Raw genomic sequence first — 27030 nt, forward strand, 5'->3', positions numbered from 1 at the left:
TTGTCTTCCTGTCACTCATATGAAAGTAGGTCAACCTGAGTTACTCTCTATCCATCACAATACATGATAATTATAATGTAGTGGTTTGAAAGGTGTTCCATTTAATAACTTGGGGTCTAGAGTCAGAATACTAAGTATATACGAACCTTGGATGTGACACTAAAATTTTGTGTCCATGGCAATTTATTTAACTTCTCTGTGCCTCACTTTCCTCATTTATGAAATAGTGATTGCCACCTCATCTCCCTTATAAAGTTACCAAATTTTCCATCTTCATAATTGTAACCACTTACACTGCCCTCTCCACAAATACACAGAGCAATAAACCGCACATCCTGTTGCATGAAATTATTTCTCCTTTAATGAAGCTTTTGGGAGGACAGAATTTCCAGAGTATTCTTGTTTCACAAAACAATGCATGTTCAGAACACGCTGACTAGTACTATTGTGCAAAATAGAGTATTCCTAACAGTTTATAATAGAAGATAAAGTAGTGTTTTAAAAGTCAGATTTCACCGGGCATTAGGAACTCTAAAAACTTTAAGTACAAAGAGGAAAACATTTCTGTCAGAGACACTGTTTAAGGGGTCTATTTAATTATGAAAATGAATAAGTGTGCTAAATGTAATATTACATGGGCACTGCAAATAAATTTATTAAAAATTTACATAATATTGGCAAAAACATATTTAGGGGAAAAACAAGACTCAAGATTATACAATTAATATAGTATTTCCTAATTAAATAGAGTATGCAATTATATTCAAAGAAAAAAGATTATTTTTAACATACTTCCTTTTTCTATGATGAGCACATATTAAATTAATTTTAAAATATTTATTAAAATATATTATTTAATATGTTCTGAATCTTGGAGTTCAGGAATCATGAAGTTAATAAGTTGACATTTTAAAATAGGTATCAGAAAACATAGCTGTCTCTTCTATAATTCATGTTCATAGGTATATAAAAGTTTATCTAATTTGGTATTCTATATTATCTGACTATTACCTTATATTTTCTTTATAGAAAAATATTTCTGAAGTGCTAACTTCATTATATACTCTGCTGTTAATTTTAGACTGCACCAGGAAACATCAAGCTTACCTTTCTGGATTGGCTGACAGAGATTATGAAAAAGGCCGCTTACAAGAAAACTGACAAAAACAAGATTAGAAGGCTCGTGGTAATGCAAATGGGACATAAGCCCAGCAAACCCCATCGGATTTCCGTTTTGATCAATATAGCCCTAAAAAACAAAAATAATTGATTAGTTTGTTTCAACACACCATATACATTCATTAGTAAGTAATATATTAATAGTAAGTGCCAGCTTAAAATAGTAATTAATGCCAATAGAGATTTTTTTTTTTTTGCCAATAGAGAGATTTATAATCATTACCTGGCCCAATTTTGATAATTATATCAATTATAAGCAATGTTAACAATTGCCCATACCATCCTAAAGACTACAATAAGTTCAACATGATAAGAAATAGAGATAGTACCACTCTTATTTCATAAAAAGACAAAAGGACAAAATGCAATCATACCTCTTTCACCAGGAACTGCAAAGAAAACAAGAAGTAAAGTTTTAACATCTCCAGGGTCCTGGGTTGTTTAAAGGACAGCAATGAATGCTTCAGCACTGATAGCACCTTTAAAGAAGAATACTTGAAGTCACACCATGTTAGTGACACAAAATACATTTGTGATAATATGGGTTTATAGTAATTTAAGTTTTTTTCTGCATATTATGATGTTTTAACATCTTTAAGCACACACACACACACACACACACACACACACTCTCTGGCTGGGGTGAAACTACCCCTCCCAGGGCTAGCTACATAAAGATGACAACTGAACTAAAAGCATGCCTATCCTAAGCAAACCAACCAATCCCAAGTTTATACCGCCAACTATAACTATATATATATATATATATATATATATATATATACACTTCCTTACTTAATTTGCATACACCAAACCAATATTTCTCTTGCCCTAAATCACCCCAGAGCCAGAGCCAGATACACATCAGCTAGAGACCAGTCATATAGCCCAAAGCCTTCTGGATTTATTGAAATTAGAAAATCCTAAACTGTTTACTTTTATCTGTCTTGCTTTTCCTGTGGAAACTCATATAAAGGCAGTGGCCTGAACTTTCTCCCTGCACCTGTCTTCTGCCTCCTGACCACACTGGCATCTTCGGCACGCACCCTGCATAGCATGCTGTGCCTCCTGTCTCTAGGACCTATGAGAATAATACTTTGTTTTTCTGAGTCTCTCCTCTGACTGACCATCACACAAAATAAGATTCAATAGATTTCATATTACTTGTTCACCATATTCTTACATGGCAGATCCTTCCTCTAACAAACAGAATGTATAAAACAGAATATCATATATGAGATAATACCAAATAATCTGGTAATAAATGCAAATTGAGTTTAAAAGTTTATAGCTCTTGGCTAGTTCTGGAAGAAAATAAGATACTGTATGACTCCATGTTCTGAAGTATTGGTACAAAAATAATGGAATTGGGTGGATTAAAATAAATTAATAATATTGCTGGGTTTCCAGTGTCAGACGGCACTGAGGTAGCAGTTAAGTTATCCTACAACTGTCCACTAAAATGTCTATGAGGTTACAATACAAAGAAAATTCGCCAAGATCATCAAACTTAAGCCGTTGGGAGTGAAGTTTACAGAACCTAGGGAGAACTGCTACTCATTATAAGGCCAGTGGACTAGGTTGAAGGAAGAGAGGGAGGATGGGGGAAGAAAGAAAAGAAGGAAATAAAGAAGGGGTGTACTGTTTATCAGCTTTACTTTGGGGTGATAATTTTTGAGAGTATCAGAGATGCCCTGTTCTACAACTTCTCTCTCCTGCTCTACAATTAGTCATTGATGGCAACAGACAGAAAATAGCAGTATAGTTCATATAAGGGTAAGCAACTCATAGGGGTTCACTGTAAACTTAAGGATGTAGACCACATAATTAAAGTCTCATTAAGATATTTAAATACCCTGTTAGCAATGTATTCTGTAGTTTGCAGTGATAATTGACATCCACATGATCATGGGGTCAGTGAGACTGGCAAAAGTAGGAGATGAACTTCCAGTCCGGAGAAGCTACATAAGCTTGAAATAATGAAGCTGGGTATGGGTGTTGTTCCCTTCTTTCAACCTTCTACATTATCCAAGTATGACTTGATAAACTTAGGTTACATTTTATAAAAAAACAAACAAACTATCTTTTATTTTACAACAATTAAAACAATATAGACAATTAAAAATTGTTTATAAAAACAATTGTTCCTAATGGTGGAAATAGCAATCTACCCAGATCATTTTAAACCCATCGCCAGCACCCTTTACTACAATAGGGCAATGCCTGTCACATATGAAAACCATAATCCTGGGTGATTCCAAATACCCACCCAGCCACAAATTCTATGATTGACAGAGGAGACCAACAAAACTAATTATTATTCTCCTCTCCTAGGGAGGGGCTGGGGGGAGGGGAGGGGCACAAAGAAAACCAGATAGAAGGTGACAGAAGACAATTTGACTTTGGGTGAGGGGTATACAGCATAATCAAATGTCAAAATAATCTGGAGATGTTTTCTCTGAATATATGTACCCTAATTTATCAATGTCACCCCATTAAAATTAATAAAATTGAACTTGTTAACAAACAAACAAACAAACAAACAAAAAAAGACTTTACAAAGACTGCTGAAACTGAAAGTTGTTGCTACATATTTCTAAAAGAACAGAAGACCTGACCACAGCCAGGCCAGTAATAAATACTCTACCTTAGAAAATGTCACACACACACACACACACACTACCTTTGCCTTGGCATCCTCTGGGTCATCGCCCTTCGAAGCCAGAAGCATGAGTCGCAGAATGAGGCTTATGCTGAAGGGGAACTGTCCTCTCAGCTCAGGAACATTGGATTTTATGAGTTTTTCTACTTTGGGCAATGGAATATCAAAGAAATATACATCTCCCAGCAAGTCCTGACCTCTTCTTCCAGCACGTCCAGACATCTGGAAACAGAATAGAATAACGATGTAAAATTTACCTAAATAACTTTTAACATCACATTAAGAATTAAGCCTTTACATAGGGTTAGAACAAGTAAATTATGTCTATGCCCCATCACTAAATAACTGAAACTAAAACTAAAATCCAACTATGTAGCCCTTATGAAATTTACCATGACTGAGACAGAGCTGAAAATGAGATATTTATCATTATTATCTACATATTTCATGCCAAAAATTGTGCTGGTATTATGTATAGGATTACATAGAAGGTAAAAAACAAGAAGGCCTGACCAGACGGTGGTGCAGTGGATGGAGCGTCGGACTGGGATGTGGAAGGACCCAGGTTCGAGACCCTGAGGTCGCCAGCTTGAGCGCAGGCTCATCTGGTTTGAGCAAAGAGCCCACCAGCTTGGACCCAAGGTCGCTGGCTCCAGCAAGGGGTTACTCGGTCTGCTGAGGGCTCTCGGTCAAGGCACATATGAGAGAGCAATCAATGAACAACTAAGGTGTCGCAATGTGCAATGAGAAACTAATGATTGATGCTTCTCATCTCTCCGTTCCTGTCTGTCTGTTCCTGTCTATCCCTCTCTCTGACTCTCTGTCTCTGTAAAAAAAAAAACAAAAAAAAACCAAGAAGATTAAGACCTGATTTCAAGTTTACTTACAGCTTAACTTACTACATCTCTCCCTCCCTCGTTCCTTTCTCTCTCACTGCATCTCACACACAAGTATGCTGAGTTACAAATCACCACAAAAATTATGCACAAATTGAGGGAATACATAAGTTAAATAAAATTTAGAAACAGTACTCTTAAGAAGCAAGTTAAGAACCAACTCTCTACAGAAGTTTATATTAATTCTGAGTTATTACGTGCTTTGAGTGTGCTAAGTCCTTGAAACTTTTTAATAGAAAATCCATGACTAGATGAGGTAAATCTAATCATTGTCTCCAGTGGGACATGGGGGATATATAAGAAACTTGCCCACAGTAAAACAATCAGAAGGTTGCTGGGGAGATTCAGGATTCAAACCTGACATTTTGACTCCCAAGTTCATTACCTGATGAGACTCCCAAAGTCGATAAGTGAGGAGAGTACCTGGAGCAGAAGCAGGAGGAAAAGTGAAAGAGACAGGGGTTGCTACAGTGGTGGGAAATAAGGAACAAGGGTTACAAAGAAATAAGAAGTGTAGAGTGAGAAAAGGGAGCACTTTGATAAAAACTGGAATGTTGACTGATATCTAAATTTGATGCTTCCAGCAAAAATTATCATCCAATGTTCCTGAGCAGGTAAATCATGTGACACCAAACTCCACATGCAGGACAGAGTTGAGTAAGGAGAAATAAAATTCAGGAAACTGCTCTAATTGTACAAAGTCAAGAATGTCTGATGAAAGATACTGGAAAAATACTGCAAGGCAAAAATTAAATACCACTGCAGGACATCAGTACAATAGGCTTGGTAATAGATTGTGGGTCAGCAGCAAAGAAGAGAGATGTATTAAAGATAACACCATAGCCCAAAGTCACATACACAGGAGGTGAACGAGTAAATGCTTACGGAGCACCTTCTATGTGTGTTTTCCCTAAAATCACTTCATTTAATTCTTGTAAATGCTATAGAATAATAATTATCATTCCTATCCTAAAGGCTAAAATGACCAGGCAGTTTGCATGTCTCAGCCAAGGTCACATATCTGGTTAGTGATAGTTATGTAATCCCAAACTCATGAGCTTTACGTTATACCACATCTGAAAATGACAGTCAGGCACAAATAAATGTCAAAGTGTGCCAGTCCATAAATTGCAGTATATTTGTAAACTAAATACAATTTTTATTATAGTCATATTTTAGTAGTGCAACAGAGAATTTATGCATATTACAATACCTGTCTGTAATTTAAAGCATCAAGATAGATTGAGTTTTGAGCAAAAACCACAGATTTACAGGGCATATTGATGCCTAAAGCAAGTGTCCCGGTAGCTGTCACCACCTAGAAAGAGAATAAAACAATTACCTCACAAAATAGCATTTCTCTAAAATGCCATAGACTTTGAACTTGGAACTCCAATTAAACCCACTGGTATTCTCACAAGCACATCCAGCACATTCCCAGCTCAGGGCCATCATACCATTCTTTTTTCTGGGCACATAATATTCTTTCCCGAACAGTCTTTTACCTGGTTTATTCAGTTCTCTGCTCAAATATTAAAGAGAAACTTCTGGCTTACCATCTCCAAAATAACCACCCACCATCATTATGGCTCTCCCTATTCTACTGTATTTCTCTTCATAACATGAATGGCTATCTCAAGTAATATTGTTTGTTTACTTGTCCTGTACCAGATCCCAGCCCCATTTACCACTCTAGCCCCACACTGGAAAAGTACCTGGCCTGTGATAAGTGTTCAGTAAATATTTTTAAACAAATAACTAGAGGAGAAATTTCCCTAATATTTTTCCAAAGTCTGGGCAATCATCTATTTTATCACTATAACTTATTCGTGAAGGTTATTTCTATGGCAATATTGTATCTAAATAATAAAAGTGAGGTAAAGTTCCATTTCATCCCTGAATGGCCACAATAACTGACCAGAAAAGGAACAGGCCAATTTTAAAGTTTACCAAGTAACCCACTTGTGCTTCTTTTTTCATATACCACTGGGTATTTCTAATTGCCTTTTTTCCCCTTTTATATTGAGTATCATTTGTGCCATGGTTAATGTTCATGGTTCAGTATGAGGTCATTTTCTCTAATTATTCTATAACAGAGATCTATATAAGTCTATCAAAAAGCAGCATACTGTTAACCATTTACCAAAAGTATTTCATAAGAAAAATGAAAAAGTAAGAACACTAAATTTAGACTATAACTAGGATAAATGCCTTTTCAGAAATGTGTTCTTTGTAACAACACTATCACTTTTTCCATAGTACCTTTTCTATCATGATCAAGCAACTACTATCTAATAGGTACTATTTTAGATACAGATTATGCTGATCAAAACAGTTGTGCCTCTTTCCCTCAATTCATTATCATGTAGAAAATTTTTGTCTCCAGTTATTAAGTTTTAAAATAAATAACTTGTTATTATTTAAGAGAAAAGCTGAGCAAAGTTGTTAATGATGTATTTTGTTTTATTCCAGATTACAGAATTACCTTTTAATTATGATGTCAGATTTTCCTCAACATTTATTTATTAGGATTAAAAGAGGAGCTCCAGTCGCACAATCGTTGTGCGTGCGGTACTTATACAGGGTTAAAAGATACCGTTAGCATCAGCAGCTAGTTAGTTATTAATAAAAGACGGGAACAAATGGAATCAGACATTAAGCCTGATTAAAGCTGCAGCTTCACAGACTCTCCAGGGGCGGCCACATCTGCTACGAAAGGGACTTCACTCCCTGAGCAGGCAGGGAGAACCAGCTTTCCAATCTCTCAGGGAACAGCTAGGGGGAAGTAGGAGAATAAAACAGTGGAAAGGAAATTCATTTGCTGGGCACATGCACAGCAGAAGCTAAGATGGCACAGGATAGGCTAGGATAATAGTATGGAATCCAAGAAAACCAGGAAAGGGACTGGCTGGAGGAGAGCCCAGCACAGCCCAGGGAAAACTCAGAATATAGGTTGAATAGTTTGAATCACAGCCTGTTTGTTCTCCAAATCAGGAAAATACATGAGGGATTATTAAGGACCTCAAAGCAGTTGCTACTAGAGCCTGCCCACTCTCTACACCCCTAAGGATGTATTATTTCTTTTCACCCCAATAAATCTTGCCACTACACTTAAACTTCTCTCACACATGTGCACTTTGAAATTCTTTTCTTGTGATGATGCAAGGACTCATTTGCATTGGCACCAATACTACCCAGAGTAGCAAACTCAATATCAATCTTAACCTTTTCTCTTTCAATCTCTTTCTCCCTCTCTCTCACTCCCTCCCTCCTTCCCTTTCTCTCTCCCTTCCTCCTTCTTCCCCCCTCTCTCTCACTCCCTCCCTCCTTCCCCCCCCCTCTCTCACAGATATACAAATATAATGTGCATCATATACAAAGAATGTCATATGGATAATTTGAAAAAGTCAGGGTCTATTGTTAAATATTACTCAGGATCAAAATTAACTAGAAAATCATATAAAACTTCTTTGTGAATTTATCCAGACTATCCTCCATGCATCCTCATGGGACAAAAATAAAACATAACAAGGGTTTGGTGGGTAAGCTATTTCAGGAAATCTTCCTCTTGTCCACTATAAGAGAGATAAGAGAGAGCATTTAGGAGTGACACATCTAAAAACTCTGCCAAGATATGCAGTGGGCCGCAAGGAAGTGATACATTCTTGCTCTTCTTTTAGCTATTTTGAGAAAAGATCTGATCAAAGCACTACCATAAATGTTGTCCAAGCCCATGAGAGAATGTCTATAGCTAAAATTATATGAACAGCTGACAAAATTCCCCAGATACTATAAATGAAAAAGCAAAGCATTGTTCTACAATCAGCCTAGGTAATTTAATTATAGAACTATTTAGAAAAGTATCTTTCTAGGGACTATTTAAATTTCATGAAAAATTGAGAAACTGAAAAATTCGAATCCTCTTCCTCAAATGAGGTGGAAATATGCAGTCATATCAAAGGGTCATAAAAAAAAGACATACTTAGAAGAGAATAAACGGGGTTATTTATTTTCTACTTTTCATGGGTATTCATCTTCATGTAGACACAGCCACAAATTTCAGAATGAAAATATTTACCTACCCTGATAAATCCTTTCCTAAAAAGGATTTCAACTAACTGTTTTTCTTTGAAGTTCAAAGATCTGTGATGATATCCGATACCCCTTTTTGCCAAAGCCTTCAATTCTGCACCTTTTCTTGTAAATTTTACTCGATCGAACACCATCTGCAAAGTCTGAAAGAAGTAAGAGTTTTTAGGGATTTTGATTATTTTTATCTAATATTAATTTAAATCAGAAAAAGTGTTTAAATGAAAATAACAGATATACTATGTATGTGATACTTTGGCTACATGTGGCAACTGTTTAAAATGGATTTAACATGAGTACAAAGAACATTTTATGGCAGCAACAGTAACTATGGGAAACACTCCCTAATCTTTGAGCAGAAGATCTTGCACTGGTTCACCACCCCATCCCAATTTTAGGGATGGAAAGTACCGACAAGCAGTAAATAAAAGACCCAGGGGACCTGTGAATGCAGGACCCGAACCTGCCTGAGGGAGGCCAGCTCTCTAGTGAAGCCTTAGGAGTTTTCAGAGAGAAAGAGAATTCTCCAAAAACACAGAGCAGGTTCCTTATTCTATACGGTAAATTGCTCACAAAGAGACTTAAAAAACTATTTATACCCTAAGGAGGAAATCCACTTGTGTACAGAGGTAAATGTTCAAAGATCAACACTGCCTATGGGAAGTAGAAATAGAAAAATAATTTCTAAGACACTTCAGTTGTATAGTCATCTATACAATGAAATAGCAGTTCTATTAAAAATGATGATGCTAGGCCCTGGCCGGTTGGCTCAGCGGTAGAGCGTCGGCCTGGCGTGCGGGGGACCCGGGTTCAATTCCCAGCCAGGGCACATAGGAGAAGCGCCCATTTGCTTCTCCACCCCCCCCCCCTCCTTCCTCTCTGTCTCTCTCTTCCCCTCCTGCAGCCGAGGCTCCATTGGAGCAAAGATGGCCCGGGCACTGGGGATGGCTCCTTGGCCTCTGCCCCAGGCGCTAGAGTGGCTCTGGTCGCGGCAGAGTATCGCCCCCTGGTGGGCGTGCCGGGTGGATCCCGGTCGGGTGCATGCGGGAGTCTGTCTGACTGTCTCCCCGTTTCCAGCTTCAGAAAAATACCAAAAAAAAAAAAAAAAAAAAAAAAAAAGATGATGATGATGCAAATACATGGTTACCAAAAAGAAAGAGACCATGAAGTTTACAAAAGAGTGTATACTTGTATACAATAGAATGGATATTGTATTGTATCCATTCTATTGTATATATATATCCATTCTATTGTGTGTGTGTATCCATACATATCCATACATACATAGATACATATATATATACACACACAGGCTGGGATAAAAATAGGTTTATAGTTGTGAGTAATTGAAACAGAGTTTTTTCTTGTATTATTATTTATTAATCATTGTATCATTTTCCATACAAATAACTATAAATTTACCTTTGCCCCACCCTGTATATATATCAATACTTTGTGTGTATGTATTCCTGTGTGTTTGTGTGTGTGTGTGTGTGTGTAGTCACAAAAGATGTAAAAGGTTCACGTAGAAGGGTAATGATTACTTCTGATTGATGGCATTGCTTTTATTGTTACTAATTTCTATCTCTGTATTATTAAAAAACATTTTAAAGAAGAAATGGAATACCACTTGTAGATATTTTAATGCCTTTTTGGTGGAATGTTTGAGTATAATATAAAAGACCTCTAATTTTGAGAGATTCTGTATATATGATTTAAAGCATATTGGTCCACAGGTACTAAAATAGTCATGTGAGACTGAAGTCCAGAATTCAAGCTGTGAAAGACAGTACCATGAAAACAGATAACCAAAGGGCAGGCACTCTCAGGGTTTGATTACAGAAATAATCTATAAATCCTAGTCCTGTCTTTTTTAGACATGGTCTGCACAACCCTTAAGAATTATGCGTAGCCAGGGCCCTGGCCGGTTGGCTCAGTGGTAGAGCGTCGGCCTGGCGTGCAGAAGTCCCTGGTTCGATTACCGGCCAGGGCACACAGGAGAAGCGCCCATCTGCTTCTCCACCCCTCCCCCTCCCCTTCCTCTCTGTCTCTCTCTTCCCCTCCCGCAGCCAAGGCTCCATTGGAGCAAAGATGACCCGGGCGCTGGGGATGGCTCCTTGGCCTCTGCCCCAGGCGCTAGAGTGGCTCTGGTCGCGGCAGAGCGACACCCCGGAGGGGCAGAGCATCGCCCGCTGGTGGGCAGAGCGTCGCCCCCTGGTGGGCGTGCCGGGTGGATCCCATCCGGCGCATGCGGGAGTCTGTCTGACTGTCTCTCCCCGTTTCCAGCTTCAGAAAATAAAAAAAAAATTAAAAAAAAATAAAATAAAATAAAAAGAATTATGCGTAGCCAGGTGGTCATACATAGAGATATCTATTCTGGTACAGATCGCATTTAGTTATTACTTTCAACACTCTCTATCACTGAGAATTAATGGCTGATGAGTGAAATCATTTTCTGGAGAACTATTGCGTTGGAAGTGCTGACCTCAGCGCTCACTGCTTTTTGATCAGCATATGTGCATTCCTGAGGAATTTCCAGGTTCTTCTCTAGACTCTTGAGTAGATGATTATGTTCAGCTTCATGTATTAGGCTTTTATCCATTTTTCTGGGCTTCTTCTGGCTTTTTTCATCTCTGTTCATAAAAATAAATTTTAAGTCATAAATAATCAAATTGGGTCACCACAGGAAGCCCAAAACTTTCCAAATCTTCCTCACTGTATTTGAACCCAGACTTTGACTTCTATATACATCTGTACTCTCCTGACTCACTCTTCCTCTAATGCTCTTTCTCATTGGCCTTTGGAACTTGTCCCTATAAAAACGTCCCCTGTGGACCTATATTTTTTCTGAATGTTTTTTCCCTTCCTGCCATATGAAGCCTTCTTGACAAATCCACTTCTCCCACGACCTCACTTCCCCTTGCTAAAGTGGCCCATTTGCTAAGGCGACAATCATTTTTTCTTTCTCTGCCTTTAGAACCCTAGGCTTGTAGGTAAAGGTAGGTGTCGTCCTTGCTCCATGTTGCCAACTGCAAGCCATTCTCCTCTTCTTGTGATGGATGCTACAGCTGCTCTGAGTTTGGTTGCTATGGACTCTTGGCTGCACACTTCCCTGGAGAATTGCCCTCCATTGACAACAGTCTCCTGCAAATTCCTGGGTGGTTACAACCTCTCTTAGGAATGGGGAAGTGGCCCACAGCCTGGAACTGATTGATAGGAGGTACAAAAGTCAGCCCACCTTGACTCAAATTGGGACAATTCTGTGCTGCCTCCAGATCTCTCTGATGACCAGGCTCAGGCAATATTCTAGCAAAACCCAATGCTTGCTGATCCTCTTCATCTGCCTTCTTTTGCTTCCCTCACTTCCTTACAGTCTTTCATGAGCACACTACTTCAGTGAATCCCTTACATAGACATCCCCAATGCAGCAGAGGCTTCTGGGGAATCTGACCTCTGACACTGCTCCATAAATCCCAGGACAGATAACTCTGTGTCACCAGTCTGTGTTTATTATCCTTATGCCAGTGTAAAATAGCCTTTTAGAGATACTCAGATCACTTACTCTTTCTTAGAGTTTTCGGTTGGTCTTTTAACTGTACACATAAGAAAATGCCAAATATGAGAAGATGAGCTCACTTGCATACCATCATCAAATGTCCTCACTTCCACCTCACATTACCTTTAACTCAGGGAAGAATGCCAAGACTCTGGCCCTAATGTGTGTGGAGTGTGGAACAGAATACTAATGGAGGCCCACATATTGTTGTCTATCTATAAGTTTAAGTCAAGGTTATAAACTGTAAAATAATACATTCCATCCTCTTACCTTAATAAATACAGCTCCAGAACAACGTGGGACTTAAAAGGGTGAGCGTGAGTTCCAGGTGGGCGTGCCTGCTAAGTCCCATCAACCCACAACGTTATGGGAATGAATGCAAACAGAGGAAGGACAGAGCGGAACTGTCCAAAGCACAGGGCCAGGGCAGGACTCCCCACTCACCCTCAGTATAATGAGGGAGCTGAACAAGGTATTAAAACATTCTTTATAATGATATAGCTTGAATGACTGATCACTATCAACTTGAAATAGTGGGTTCTAGTGATCCAAAGAAAAGTTGTCTTATCAGAGGGTCAGTTATTGAAAAGGCTTACACCTCCTAAGTTGTCTCCAGACTTTTCAAGTCCTAAGCAAGGAAGCAGGTAGACTATTGAGTGGGAGGTAATGTAATCAATTTGAAATTAGCAAGATCAATCATTTGTGGGAGACTGGTGAACCTTAAGGCTCTGGGATAAAAAAATAAATAAAAATGAAAAGCCTGACCAGGCAGTGGCACAGTGGGTAGAGCATTGGACTGGGATGCGGAGGACCCAGGTTCAAGACCTCAAGGTTGCCAGCTTGAGTGCAGGCTCATCTGGTTTGAGCAAAGTTCACCAGCTTGGACCCAAGGTTGCTGGCTCGAGCAAGGGGTTACTCGCTCTGCTGAAGGACCGCGGTCAAGGCACATATGAGAAAGCAATCAATGAACAACCAAGTTGTCGCACAAAAAACTAATGATTGATGCTTCTCATCTCTCTCTATTCCTGTCTGTCTGTCTCTATCTATCCCTCTCTCTGACTCTCTCTCTGTCTCTGTAAAAAACAAAGCAAACAAAAAAAAAAAAACAACCTCTGTAAGGAAGATATGATGAGTGTTTAAACCAGGCAGTGATTAAAGGTGGAGAGCATAAGAGGATAATAAGGAGAATGAACATGTTAGGCCTAGAGTTGTCAAAATTAGACACTGAGAGCAAGGAAGAGGAGTCAAAAGAGCAAAGTTCTACCGAGCATAAAATTGACATTTTAAACAGTCACTTTGTTTAAATACTTACATTGTCTTTTGTTTCTCGATGGATTTTTTAACTTTCCGTAGTTTGTTAGCCATGTCATGGGCTTCTTTATCAGCTGTGGGGGGCCTTATTCTCTCTTGTGTCTTTTGTAAATACTCTCTCACATCTTTAGCACACTGCTCTACGGCCCCTAACTTGAATCTGGAGACAAATGAAAAGAATGCTTGCCTTGAAAATATCGTTAATAGAATGCAACCCTGTTTCCATCTACAGCTATCATCCTGACATATACCTACTGAGTTTTAATATCCATTTTTATCAGTTTTATCTTGAATAGGCACACAAGGCATTCTGGGTCAGCAGACTCCTTTTAGTAACTACTTAACAGTACATAAGAAGCGTCCCTCCTTACCGAAGATCTTACCCGGGGCAACGGCAACGAGAGCCCCTGGAAAAGTTTCCTGTGAGAATAGTCAACACTCCACAGGCAAGGGACAGAGGACACTAGTTCTCTCTATTTATACACAGAAGAGAGATGCCTCCTTCCCTCGTGAAAAATGAGGAAAACAGTTTTTAAACAAAAATTTTTGCTCTTTTATTTATTTGCATTGTTGTTACAGTTATTCTTGTACTTAATTTTACTAATTTTAAGGTCTGTCCAATACAGAGTGAAAGGCCCTTACTATTATATGGAAATATTTAAGATTCCCTGATGGCCAAATCATTTATAAATTGTAATGCCTTCTTTTTTTTTGTTTTGTTTGTTTTATTGAGACATAAATGACATACAACATTGTATGAGTTTCAGGTATATGACACAATGATTTGGAACATGTATATATAGCAAAATGATGATATATGATTAGTTTATAATCCATCATCTTATATAATGTGTCTGCATATGTGTGTGATGAGAACATTGAAGATCTATTCTCTTAACAACTTTGAAGTACACAATACAGTATTATTAACTATAGTCACCATGTTGTACATTACATCCCCAGAATTTGTTCATCTTATAACAGGAAGTTTGTACCCTTTGATCAACATCTCCCCATTTTATTCCCCCCACCCCACCCTGTCACACCCCATCCCCAGTGTCTGGCAACCATTGTTTCTAGGACATATAAGTGACATCATACAGTAAAATTGTTCACTTTTAGGCAGGATAGAGAGAATCTTAGGTTCTCACCCTAAGCTTTTGAAATGTGATTACTTCTTTCCAGAGACCAAATGAACCCCAGATGTTGCTGGTCTTTACAATCCACAAATGAATCCAGGGTCTTGGCTTTATATCTTTTGGAATGTAAGGCCTATGGACATAGTGGTCCAGCCATCCTGGCAGTTTGGTATTTAATCTAAAGACTAGTCCCTTGAAACCATTTGGCCCCTTCAGAACTGAACAATTAACTAACCAAACTAGTGCAGAACAGTCTTCTGGTTGGTATGTGAAGAATAAAACATTTCTCAGAGAAGTAAAATCAAACATTCTTTATTTTTCTATCACATACACTGCCCTGTATCAGGAAGCTAGCACTTTTGATGAGACTGAACCATCCATTTAAGTATTATTTTCCTACAATACTTTATTAGCACAATGCTGTGGCCGGATGTAGCCAATAGTCATCACCACTTTATTAACCATGGCTCATCATAAGTTCAGTCTACACAGTAAATTTTTAAATGTAAATTGTAAGGCAAAAGCCTTTTCTAAAGTCTTTACAGAACTGCCATGAAGAGGAAACGTTAGCTAGGGAACAGTAAACAGACACAGTGGTGAAGGAAGAATTAAGAAAGTGGCAGTCTGTGCCACATGGCAAGAAATTTCATGTGGTAAACAAAATAACAAATATAGTAAACATTTTATTTACTATCATCAGATACTATTCTAAATGTCTTAACTGTACTTACTCATTTAGTACATCTTTATGAGGAAGACACTTTTCTGAGCCTTACTTTACAATTGAGAAAATGGAGACATCCAGAAATTAAGTGGCCTGTTCAAGGTCCCACAGCTTGCATGTGGCACTACCTGGCCTCTAAGCCTTAATGTTCTTAACCTTGATTATGTTGCTTCTCTTTTTACATGAATCCAAGTTACTGTGGTTTAGGCATATATTCTGTATTAAGCATGTCTGTTTACATGTGAATAAATTTCATTGAACTCTGCTATCTGAGCAAAATTCTATGGCCTTATTTAAATAAAGCCTCTACAGCTTAAAGTAGTTTGATATTGCTTAAAGTAAAGAAGGTATTCTACTCTGATTCTAAAATGTATGATCAAGGTTAATCCAGGATATAGTGTTATTCAATTGATGAATTATACTTTTGTATAATTATACTTTATCAAAACTGGACTATTACATTCCATGTTAAGCTGTTTATCAAGGTATCAGTGCCTGTAAGCGATAGTTCTCCTAGCTAAAAATAAAAAATAAAATATCCCACCAATAAATATTCTAGAATAGTGTAAGGATACTTTAATTTTATGTGGGATTCTGGCACACATAAACATTTAATTTGTTTTGCAAAGAATGTAGTTATTTACTAAACCTAGGTATTTACTCACCCTCGGTATTTAATAAAACCTATATAAAGATACAATTCTAAGAAAAAAACAAGAAATAGATAAGGGAACTAAATAAAGATGGTAATTTTTAATAACAGCACAAATAAAAATATTTGATTAAAAATTAACCTAGAAAGGTATATTTTTAAATATTCATTCTGGTGACAAATGGGCACCAAATATAATAATGAATAATCTATTAAAAGAGTAAAATTGGTAAAACTTTCCTTAACTTAAAGGAATAAATATAATACAAATTGCAAATAAAAACAATTTAATTTAAAATATTTACACCAACACATTTTGTAAAAATATATTAATAAAATAAATGACTTACAAGAAAAATAGCGCTGGTAACTTCTCCATTTTCCTTAGCTTTTCCACAAGACATGGAAACATTGTTATCATATTTTCTGAACTGAAAGCGGAAGTGGGACTAAGATTCCTCAGGACCATTTTGGCCTGCAGCAATAAATAAATATATTATTTATTTTACATTCTGCATAATAAAAAAGGAATTACTACTTTTGACTACAATATTTTCATTGTCTAATTTCTATAGCATGGTTCTTTAAAATAATATATGAAAAGAATAATATATTATAAACTTTTGTAAAGAACCATCAAGGAAATAAATATACAAACCAATACGAGAGAATAAAAAGGTAAACAGTAACATATGCTTACATAGACATATATGCAACATAATATGCAAGTTAAGGCAACACCAATCAGTCAGTTTAGTAAACAATGCTGGTTTTACTGTGGCAGGAGGTGGGATGAACCAGTTTTCCTCCATATCATGTAGAAAAATCATTTCCAAATACATTTTAAAGTTTTTCAATGACAAAATAAACAGAAGAAAATTTAAATTAATGATACTATTTTTCTGGATGGGGGAGATAATCTAAGTTAAAATATAATAGAAATAAAATCACATCAGAAAAATCTAATATACATCACTCCCCCAGAATCAGAAACTTCATTATGTGTCAATAAAGCAAAATTCAAAATATAAAGACCAGCAACTTATGTAAAATAAATATGCATCATTTATATGGTACGCCAGGTTAAGGTTTTAATATACAAAAAGTTAATACAAAATAAACACAGACAACAGTATGGTGAATGTTGGAGGGCAGGGGAAGAGGAGGGGAGTATGGGGGGATAAATGGTGATGACCAGACTCTCGACTTGTGGGTGGTGAACACACAATACAGTGTACAGAGATGTGTTGTAGAATTGGCCACCTGAAACTAATGTCACTCAATAAATTCAATTAAAACATAAAATAAAAAACATTTTTAAAAAGACCACCACCAACAACAATAAAAACAAAAGAACAGTAACAAATTCTTCTCAGCTATTGTTTACTGTGATTCCAGGATCTGTATTTCCACAGCACTAAGCACATTGACTGGAGAGCGGTACCTCTCTTCTTCTGTGTTGTAACACCGACCTAGAACCAGTAGTTTGGGGCACATAGTTTAGGAGGCACAGAGGATGAAACCAAAACCAGTTTCCTTCTCTCTTTGTATTCTATCTCAGAATCACTAGATTTCCTGTTTAGTGGAAAATACTAACATGAGAATTAAAGATTAAAAACAAAAACCAGAAAGCAGTAATGACTAAACAATGCAACGCAAACAAAGAAGATGGTGTGTTTCACCAAACACACAGGCATGGAGGGCAGGGTACAGAGGGTAGAGGGTGTTGTATTAAGTGGCACACTTGGAGCCATGCCAACACAATCGTTTGAGGATAGAAATTTAAAAAATAAATGTGTGAAAATTACCTCCTCTACATTGCCATTTTTAATCCAACTTGTTAATTCTGCCTTTAGGCTCTCTTCATATTTTCTAGCGTCCATCTTCTTAATGACTATTTTATTCTTAAAATGAACAAATTTCTCTGGACAAAACTCCTGGGAAAGAAGTACCACAAAATTAGATAAAATCATGCAAAGATGTTCCTCAGTTATACACTTTATTAACAGGATACACGCTTCTTGAAAGTACAGACTGTTGAACTTTCTTTTCCCCATAGTTTCTAGAGCACAAACCTAATTAAATGAAAGACCTCGTCAAAGGAAAGAATACAGAGTAAAGCCAGATGGATGAAAACAGGCAACAATTAGGACACAGAGAAAGAAGGGGAGTACAATAAAATAAAATGGAAATGTGTAAATCAAAGACGTAAGAGGAGACTGAAGTATCTCAGAAACTGAAAAAAGAAGTATTTTCAGGAATTCAATGACATTCCACCCCACTCAAGTGAAACATATGATGTTAGAAAGAAGAATGTCGGAGACAGGGCAATTGTATTTTATGAAGAGTTTATTGATAATTTTAAAAGATCAGTTGCAAGTGATTAGCAAGGGTAAGAATTTATCTTTCCAAACAGCAATGTTACCATCCACTATAATGCAATTCAAGTTAATTGCATAATTATTATTTACCTGGGCCCTGGGCCAACCTTCCCAGAATTCAAACATGGTGTCATAAAGCTGGATTGTTTCTCGAGGTGAAAGGGTAAGATCTGAAGGGAATCCATACCTTTCAATCTACGATTAAAATAAAATCGTAATTTTTAATATTCCCTTTATTTTATCTTATGTTCAAACCTTTGCCTCGTAGTCACTAATACACATCCAAACACATTGAAAACAGCACTTAACTAAAATGTTCAAATGCTTATTAGTGCTAAATGCAAACAAAATACTAACCAAGAGTGACCCTGTTTACTGAAATAGAAAAGAAGGAGGGGAGATTTAAAAAGATTTTGTGTTATTTCCTAAGAACTTTTCATTCAAATCAGAGTACTGGGAAGCTAAAATATTTGTGGACTCAGTTTAAACAACAAAACAAGACCTCAACCCAGCAATGAATACTGAAATTAGTTTAATTATGAATATGATTATTTACTTTGAGTACCACTCCAGGCTAAAAGAAGCACATTTTATTGACTTCTAAGATCAGAGCTGGGTCAACTTTAAAACTCAGGCTATCAGATCACTTTTAAGACACTCAAGAACACTTCTCCTCAAGTCACTCAATTGGTTCTACTTTGAGCCTTCTGAATAAGTACATCATTAATTTTCCACAGATATTTTTAAAGTATAAAATTCAAAATTCCTGCTCTCAAAAAGTTTGCATTGTATTATTTTCTACTGGATTCAACCACTATTGTTACCAATCAATTGTCTGTGAAACTATAATCTCTGAGATGTTAATAGGTATTTGTCAAAAGAATAGGGAAGGGTGTGTTTTCATAGGTGTTTCATTAAATAGGCTTCCTCAAGATTTTGCTTTGCATGGGAAAAGTTAAATCACAAAGAAGGGACTCTAGTATGCAGCTCCCTTCAAAATTATTTGAAAACAGTATGCTTGTTTTAGTAAATAACATACTGTTATTTACTAAATATACATGTTAACATACTGTTAACATGTTATGATTCTGGTTTGGAAATTCTAAGCTAAAAAAGTGATTCCAAAAAACATGGTTGAAAAAAAAATTGTTCAGTAAATTTTTAATCAGAAGATCTAGTTCTAATTCCACCTATAAATGGTAGTTCCTCATCCATGATATAGAAATTAAAATATCTGTACCCTGGCCCTGGCTGGCTGGCTCAGTGGATAGAGTGTCGGCTCAGCATGCAGACATCCCAAGTTTGAACCCCAGTCAGGGCACACATAAGAAATGACCATCTGCTTCTCTTCCCCCTTCCTCTCCCCCTTCTTTCACTCTTCTCTCCTTGCAGCCAATGGCTCAATTGGTTCAAGTGTCAGCCCCGGGCACTGAGGATAGCTCAGTAGGTCCAAGCATTTGCCTCAGGCACTTGAGGATAGCTCTGTTGATTCGAGCATCGGCCCCAAACAGGGGTTGCCAGTTGGATCCCAGTTGGGGCTCATGCAGGAGTCTGTCTCTCTATCTCTTCTCACTTAAACCAATAAACAAAAAAATATCTGTACTCCTACCTTACAGACCATATTAAATCAAACAAGATAAATATATCAATCACCACATGTTTTTTAAACTTTTAAAACGAGTAGATAAATAAGTCCTGAAGGTCTTATATACACTATGGTGATTATAGACAATACGGTATTAAAAACCTCAAACATGCTAAGAGACAAGATGTTATTCCCAACACAAAAAGAAATTAAAATTATGTGACCTGATAGAGGTTTAAGCTAAGGTCACAATGACAATCATACTGTATAATATGAATGAATCAAATCAACATGTTGATCCCTTAAATGTACACAATCTTATATGTCAAATATATATCAATAAAGAATGAATTAGGCTTGTAAAAACTATAGAATGCAAATAATCGCCCTGAATCATCATTTAGCATCTCTCAGTTTGAGCTCTGAAAGCCACTTTATTGTAAGGACCATGTTACAACAAAATAGTAAATGAATATATTATTTTGGAATGTTAGCATTTTGTTCTATTATTACTGTCTGAAAGTGGTAATTTATTTTGCCTAACTTAAAACATAACATACAATAAATCCAAGAATTATAGTAATTTTCAAGATTTAAACATTTTGTTCTCTGGAGCACTTATGATTTCTTAAGTCTTAAGCCTATACAGAAGCCTGAATTTCCTCATTTCTAAAATGGAAGACACTTCTGCCCACAACATAGATTTGTTGTAGGAATTAATTAGATAATATATCTAATAAGCCTAATAAAATACCTGGCACATGATTGATGCCTCAACTGTCAATGTGATGTATTAATCAATTTAAAGTTCTTAATTTTAAAAGTCAATTTAACAATCCAATGGCCAAAAGCTAGAAATTGAATTCAGTTATTTCTCTAACATACAAGAAGCAATGAACTGGCAAAAACTGAGCCAGTCTTGGTAGCAAAAGGAAGAGAAATAAAAGGTCATAGTGTATTACAGATTGTACACCTGAAACTTATTTAATGTCATGAAGCAATGTCACTCCATAAATGTATATGCAATTTTTTCAGTTGTAGATTTAAATCAGTCTTCACTTATAAACACAATAGCACGATACCATGATGTTACTTTGGCAAACTGCATTGTCTCTCACTCTCCAGGTGATGGTAAACAGTGATCCACAGTGGACATAGACAGGAGGCAGTTCTTTCAAGGACTTGGGGGCTGAGAGCTCTCCAGGAGTGAGCAGCTGATCCTGTGTGGCATCATCGGTGGCAAAGGCCAAATCCTGCTCTTTGCCAGAAGCAAGTCTTATATGGGTTGAAGGCAATCCCTCACCTCAGTTGGATTAAGGTCAGCTCACTCATTCTCCCCCCCTCCTTTCCTTCTGAAACCATTTCTATGATAGAGCTACAGAGGAAACCACCAGGGTGGATGCTTTTTCTTATTATGTTGCACAGTTTATTACGCTTTTTCTTGCTACTCACTTCTTTCATGTTAACCCGATGTGTAATATGCAGTGATTTGCTCATTCGGAAAGGTTTACTTGCTTTACTTGCTTTTTAACACTGCTACTTTAGGAAGCATCCAATATAAACACAGGCCACACACACAGCTGTCAAAACATATTTAATAATGTCTAAGCCTCTGTGGTCCTCCTATATTCCAGTTGCAAAAGTCTGGAAATCTGAAGAAGATTCATTCAGCAGCATGACCTTTGCAGAAGTCATATGGGGTCAGAGCACACAGTAGCAGTCCACTGCTTTCCAGTTACTCCATTAATAGCTACTGAAAATAGAGGAAAGGCACTTGGACCAAAATGCCAATCTTGTCAACTACTCCAAACCACTGGACTCATTGCTACTTAATGATTACCTGCCTTGAACCATTCTACCCAGAATAAATAATGCTTTTAAAATACTATGCTATTTTTAAAACGACAAGGTAATAATGGAGAAAGAAAAAGGAAGAGAGAAAGGAGTCTTTTATTATTCAAGTGTGGCTTATCATTGATATTCTAGCTTTGGGGTTTTAGTTAGGTTACTGGAATCTTGTCCATATCTTTTTTTTTTTAGAAAGAACAAGAGAAAGATATGAAGGGGAAACATGAGAAGCATTAACTTGTAGTTGGGTTACTTTAGTTGTTCATTGATTGCTTCTCATACATGCCTTGACTGGAGGACTCCAGCCAAGCCAGTGGTCCCTTGCTCGAGTCAGAGACCTCTGGGTTCAAGCCAGCAATCATGGGATCATGATGATCCCACATTCAAGACGGCAACTCTGTGCTCAAGCTGGTGAACCCATGCTCAAGCTGGTGAGCCTGCACTCAAGCCAAAGACCTCAGGGTTTCAAACCTGGGACCTCAGCATCCCATGTCAATGCTCTATCCATTGCACCACTACCATCAGGCCATATTTTAGTTTTATTTAGATTTTGAATTGGGTCACTGTAACACAAAAGAGAAACATCCATAATAAAATCCAATTTTAAAATCACTATTATTAGGATTCAGGGCTTGAATGACTCACGTCTGAGACTAAGATGAAAGAGCAGGCTCTGGAATCAATCTGAGACTGAATCCCAGCCCGAACACTTACTTAATGCAACAGTGAGTTAATTAAGTGCTCTATGTTTCACGTTCCTCATCTGTAAAATGGAAATATTACTATGGCATTCATACTAAAATTGTGATTGTTTAAAAAACAAAATATATAAACTTCTTAGAACACAACATAAGTGCCCAGTTTAGGCTGGCTATCTTTACTTAACATACATTTGTTATGTACCTTTTATGTACATAGCAGTTTGTTGGAAACTATGATATAAGGACAGAAAATTTGTCTTCAAGGTCTTATTCAAGTCAGTTAAAGAAGACATGCATGGCTATGATTATTGTCATATATGTAAGACATACAGAAAATGTGCAATGGAGAGAAGATTATATCCAACTAAGAAAGTCACAGAAAAATTCTAAAGTGGTTTTACATTTAGAACAGTCAAAAAGATAAACAGGTTCTGGACAACTGGCATTTCGCAACTGAGGTAAAATATTCCAGGAACAAGATAAATCATAAGGGTATCCAAGTAAGATACATCAAGTAGATGCACAGAAAGGACTTTGGGGCAGGTCACAGAAGACCTTGGAAGCCAAGCTAGGAGTTGTGCATTTAGCCATTTTCAAATAAAAGCCACTAAAGACTTGGCAAAGTCAGAATTATCTATATTACTTATTTATCTAATTTAGCTGTGTGGATCCAGAAACATTTTTTAGGCATGGAACTACTTCCTGTGACATCTAAATGTGCCTTAAAAATTGCCACCTTAGAAGGCTTAATAGGACAACAGAAATTAGAATATATTTAATTTGCCAGGTCTTGGAAGGAAGACAATGTATTGACTAATTATCATCTGAAAAGCAACCAGAGCTTGAATGAGCCATTCCTGGGAATATGATGAGAAAGGAAAAAAATATGCAAGAAAAAAAATTAATAAATCTTCCCCCACTCAAACCCCAGGGCTTCAAATAAAGTCCTCTTAAGACCTTCATTTTATTGCTTCATTATCAAAAAACCATGTTGTGATTAGTAAGTTATTGAAAAGTGTCTTTTTCTTGTTTAACCTAATTCAGGGTGATCAGATTCTCACATGTTCTAGATATTGTCCACATGCATTTGTAGCTGCACTAAGAGAAGAATTAGTTTCAGAGAACTGGACTGACAGTCATGGGGGCTGGAAGAAAGGACACGGGCAAAGATGGCAAAGATAATGTCCAAGAATAAATAATTTAACCCAAAATTTTCCAGTTAAAATCTTTAGTCATTTTTCAGCTTTGTGGATCCAAAAACCACTGAGCAACTATTGAAAACTATAAAGCTATTCTTGTTACTTTAAAACTAAGTTTAAATATCAACACCTTCATTCTGGTAAGTACCAACCAGGCATCTTTTTAACTGTGATATCTACTTTAGATTATTCAGAGCAAATATTGCTGAAGTATGACTTACATGGTCTGTTGTTAGTGTGGCACATGGGTGGAAATGGTCAAAAGAAATGTCATCGTCTTTTATTGAACATATGTGCTTCTCTAAATCATTGTATCTCTCTCCATAGAGCACTAAAAATGAACAGCAAGCATTTCCAAGTGAATAAACACACCATGACTGAAATCATTTTAAAGTAAAGGATAAAACTCCCATGACTACAGCAAACATACCAAGTCGAACTTTATACGTTTGCTTCATTTGAAAGTCTTTGTGAAAATTGGCCCGATAGCCAGCATTTCTTTTAGAAGAAAGATTTTTTTCAATCATATTGTCTGCTTGTTTCCAGTACCACTTTACTGATTGTAGCCACCTTAAAAAATAAATGTACATATTATTTAGGCAGAACCTGGAACTAATTTCTGTGATGTCAAATACTTTTAATAAAGAGAATGTAATGTGCCTTAAAAATTGTACTTAAGGGAATAGGCCGTGCAACCTGACAGAGCAAATTGGATCCCAGCTTCCTTACTTACTGGCTGTGATTCTTGTTATATCATTTAATCTCTCTATGCCTCATTTTCTACACTTTAAAATGAAAATAGTAAGTGCAGTGTTACAAATTCTATGTAATAGTAGTAATGGAAGTAGTAAATTATAAGGACTGTTGGGCATTTAAATTAAATTGATTCATGTAAAGCACTTACAACAGTATGTGCCACACTGGAGTCTTCGCTCTAATTCAGGGGTCCCCAAACTACGGCCCGCGGGCCACATGCGGCCCCCTGAGGCCATTTATCCGGCCCCCGCTGCACCTCCGATAGGGGCACCTCTTTCATTGGTGGTCAGTGAGAGGAGCACAGGATCCATCCTCATCCTGTGCTCTGGGAGTACTGTATGTGGCGGCGCCACAAAGCGCAGCATGGCTCACATACAGTACTACTTCCGGTGACGCGGGACGCACGCATCACAGCTCCGGAAGCGCGTCATATCACTTGTTACGGCTAGCAGTGACAAATATGGAACCGTACATTGACCATCTCATTAGCCAAAAGTAGGCCCATAGTTCCCATTGAAATACTGGTCAGTTTGTTGATTTAAATTTACTTGTTCTTTATTTTAAATATTGTATTTGTTCTCATATTTTTTTCCTTTAAAATAAGATATGTGCAGTGTGCATAGGGATTTGTTCACAGTTTTTTTTATAGTCCGGCCCTCCAACGGTCTGAGGGACAGTGAACTGGCCCCCTGTGTAAAAAGTTTGGGGACCCCTGCTCTAATTGTTATTATTAGTGGGCAGAGATATAGCCCAATGATGAGTTGATATGAGCTTTCAACTAATAAGGTTTAGCTATCTTTCTAAACATCTACAAAGTGGGACAGTGTGAAAACTCAAGGTTCATGATAGAGTGTGAAATTATTTCATTTTATTTTTATTTCTTGGTAAAGGAAAGAAAGAAAAAAAAAGTACATAAATTGATTACTTCTGAGGAACATTTTTGAGGTGTGGTGGAAATTTCTTACTTAATTGCAGCCCTGGCTGGGAGAGTCTTTAGTTTTCCCTTAGAGAGTGTGGACTTGCTCAGTATCAGCCAAAAGGTGCTAGAGAGTTTCTTTCCTTGAATACCTACAGCTAAGTTAAGAAATTCACCAAAAACTATGAAGCATTCCAGAACCCATAGAGAAAGTATGATACTCAGATGTTCAAAATAGATAACCATCTATCCAAACTGGAACCCAGTGCCTACTCAGTGAGATGTTCAGGGTTGCTTATTGTAGCTGAAAGAGCCAGAAAGGGACAGCGGATCATGACAAGGAGGTGCTCCCAAACCTCCGCTCCAATGTTTTCCCCAAGACAATGGACCTATTAAAGACAAAAATTTCTTCATTAAAAACTTCATTTAAAAATAGCACATGAAAGTAAGACACGGAAGGCAAAATCGGCATACTTAGTTTTCATTTACCTTTAATCAACTGTGCTGACTTCATATAAACATTAGAAAATTTGGGCAATTGAAAATTTTGATTCATAAATTTTGCCTAATCCCCATCACCAATCCATCAATGATTCTTCTTTATCTTACTTTCAAAACAAATTTTTTTTTTTGAATCCATGCATTTCTCTCCATGTCTGCTGCCAACCAAGTCCCCAGTGTTGTGGCACTACCACACACCCTCCTATCCTGCTAGCTTCCCGCTTCCTGCCCCCTACATGCATCACATCATAGCTGAAACAATGCATCTAAAAGATAAATTAGGCCATGTCCCTAGTTAACTTCCTTCAATACCTTCCATCACATGCGGAACAAAATATAAACCCCTTAACCAGGTGTGTAATGACTGGCATACTTTGGCCCCTGCTGGCATCACTTTCTTCTTTCCCATCTTCTCCAAACATTGCTCCAGACATACTGGCCTTTTTTTTTTTCCTTGAACAGAACTTGCCTACTCCAGGGCTTTCCCATATGTTGTTCCTTCTGCTGAAAATGCTCTTCCCCGCTCTTTTCAATCTGTATAGATCTCAGCGTAATGTCACTCTATTAGAAAGACTTTTCTGACTGCCCATTCTAGAGTTGTCCTCCTACCACCCCACTGCCATTGTCACAGTCATGACAACCCCATCTATCTCTTCCCATCATGGACCAATGTGGGCTGGCACAGTCATGTGTGTGCTTAATTATTTAATTCCCTTTTGTCAATTACTCTGTGACCTTAGACCTGGGCATCCCCAGCACAAGTAGTGTCTGGTATTGTGGAGACACTCCTTAAATATTCGCTGAATAAATAAATTGTCTTTTGACCAAATAAAACAAATTGAACTAGATTCAGGAAAGAGTCTTAAATGTGGTCTTTTTAAAACAGATTAAAGGATGACACATGGCAATCAACTGGAAAGGACTTACCAACCGAG

The 27030-nt window shown here is 37.2% G+C and overlaps 1 protein-coding gene across 3 annotated transcripts in view; it reads right to left on the bottom strand.

Moving 5' to 3' along the window:
• LOC136407126 (probable ATP-dependent RNA helicase DDX60) overlaps positions 1–27030 on the bottom strand; it is a 123512-nt gene that overhangs the window by 15877 nt on the left and 80605 nt on the right. For all 3 annotated transcript variants that reach the window (XM_066387782.1, XM_066387771.1, XM_066387764.1), the window contains 13 exons: positions 25868–25983; positions 24353–24492; positions 24144–24253; positions 18680–18784; positions 18017–18145; positions 16559–16683; positions 13695–13853; positions 11312–11459; positions 8820–8972; positions 5951–6055; positions 3863–4063; positions 1554–1658; positions 1108–1249 (listed from right to left, as the gene is read on the bottom strand). In XM_066387782.1, the coding sequence (XP_066243879.1) occupies positions 1108–1249; positions 1554–1658; positions 3863–4063; positions 5951–6055; positions 8820–8972; positions 11312–11459; positions 13695–13853; positions 16559–16683; positions 18017–18145; positions 18680–18784; positions 24144–24253; positions 24353–24492; positions 25868–25983 (1738 nt within the window). The remainder of the gene's footprint in view (positions 1–1107; positions 1250–1553; positions 1659–3862; positions 4064–5950; positions 6056–8819; positions 8973–11311; positions 11460–13694; positions 13854–16558; positions 16684–18016; positions 18146–18679; positions 18785–24143; positions 24254–24352; positions 24493–25867; positions 25984–27030) is intronic.

The sequence above is a fragment of the Saccopteryx leptura genome, chromosome 1 (assembly GCF_036850995.1).
Source record: "Saccopteryx leptura isolate mSacLep1 chromosome 1, mSacLep1_pri_phased_curated, whole genome shotgun sequence".
In the NCBI taxonomy this organism is placed as follows: domain Eukaryota; kingdom Metazoa; phylum Chordata; class Mammalia; order Chiroptera; family Emballonuridae; genus Saccopteryx; species Saccopteryx leptura.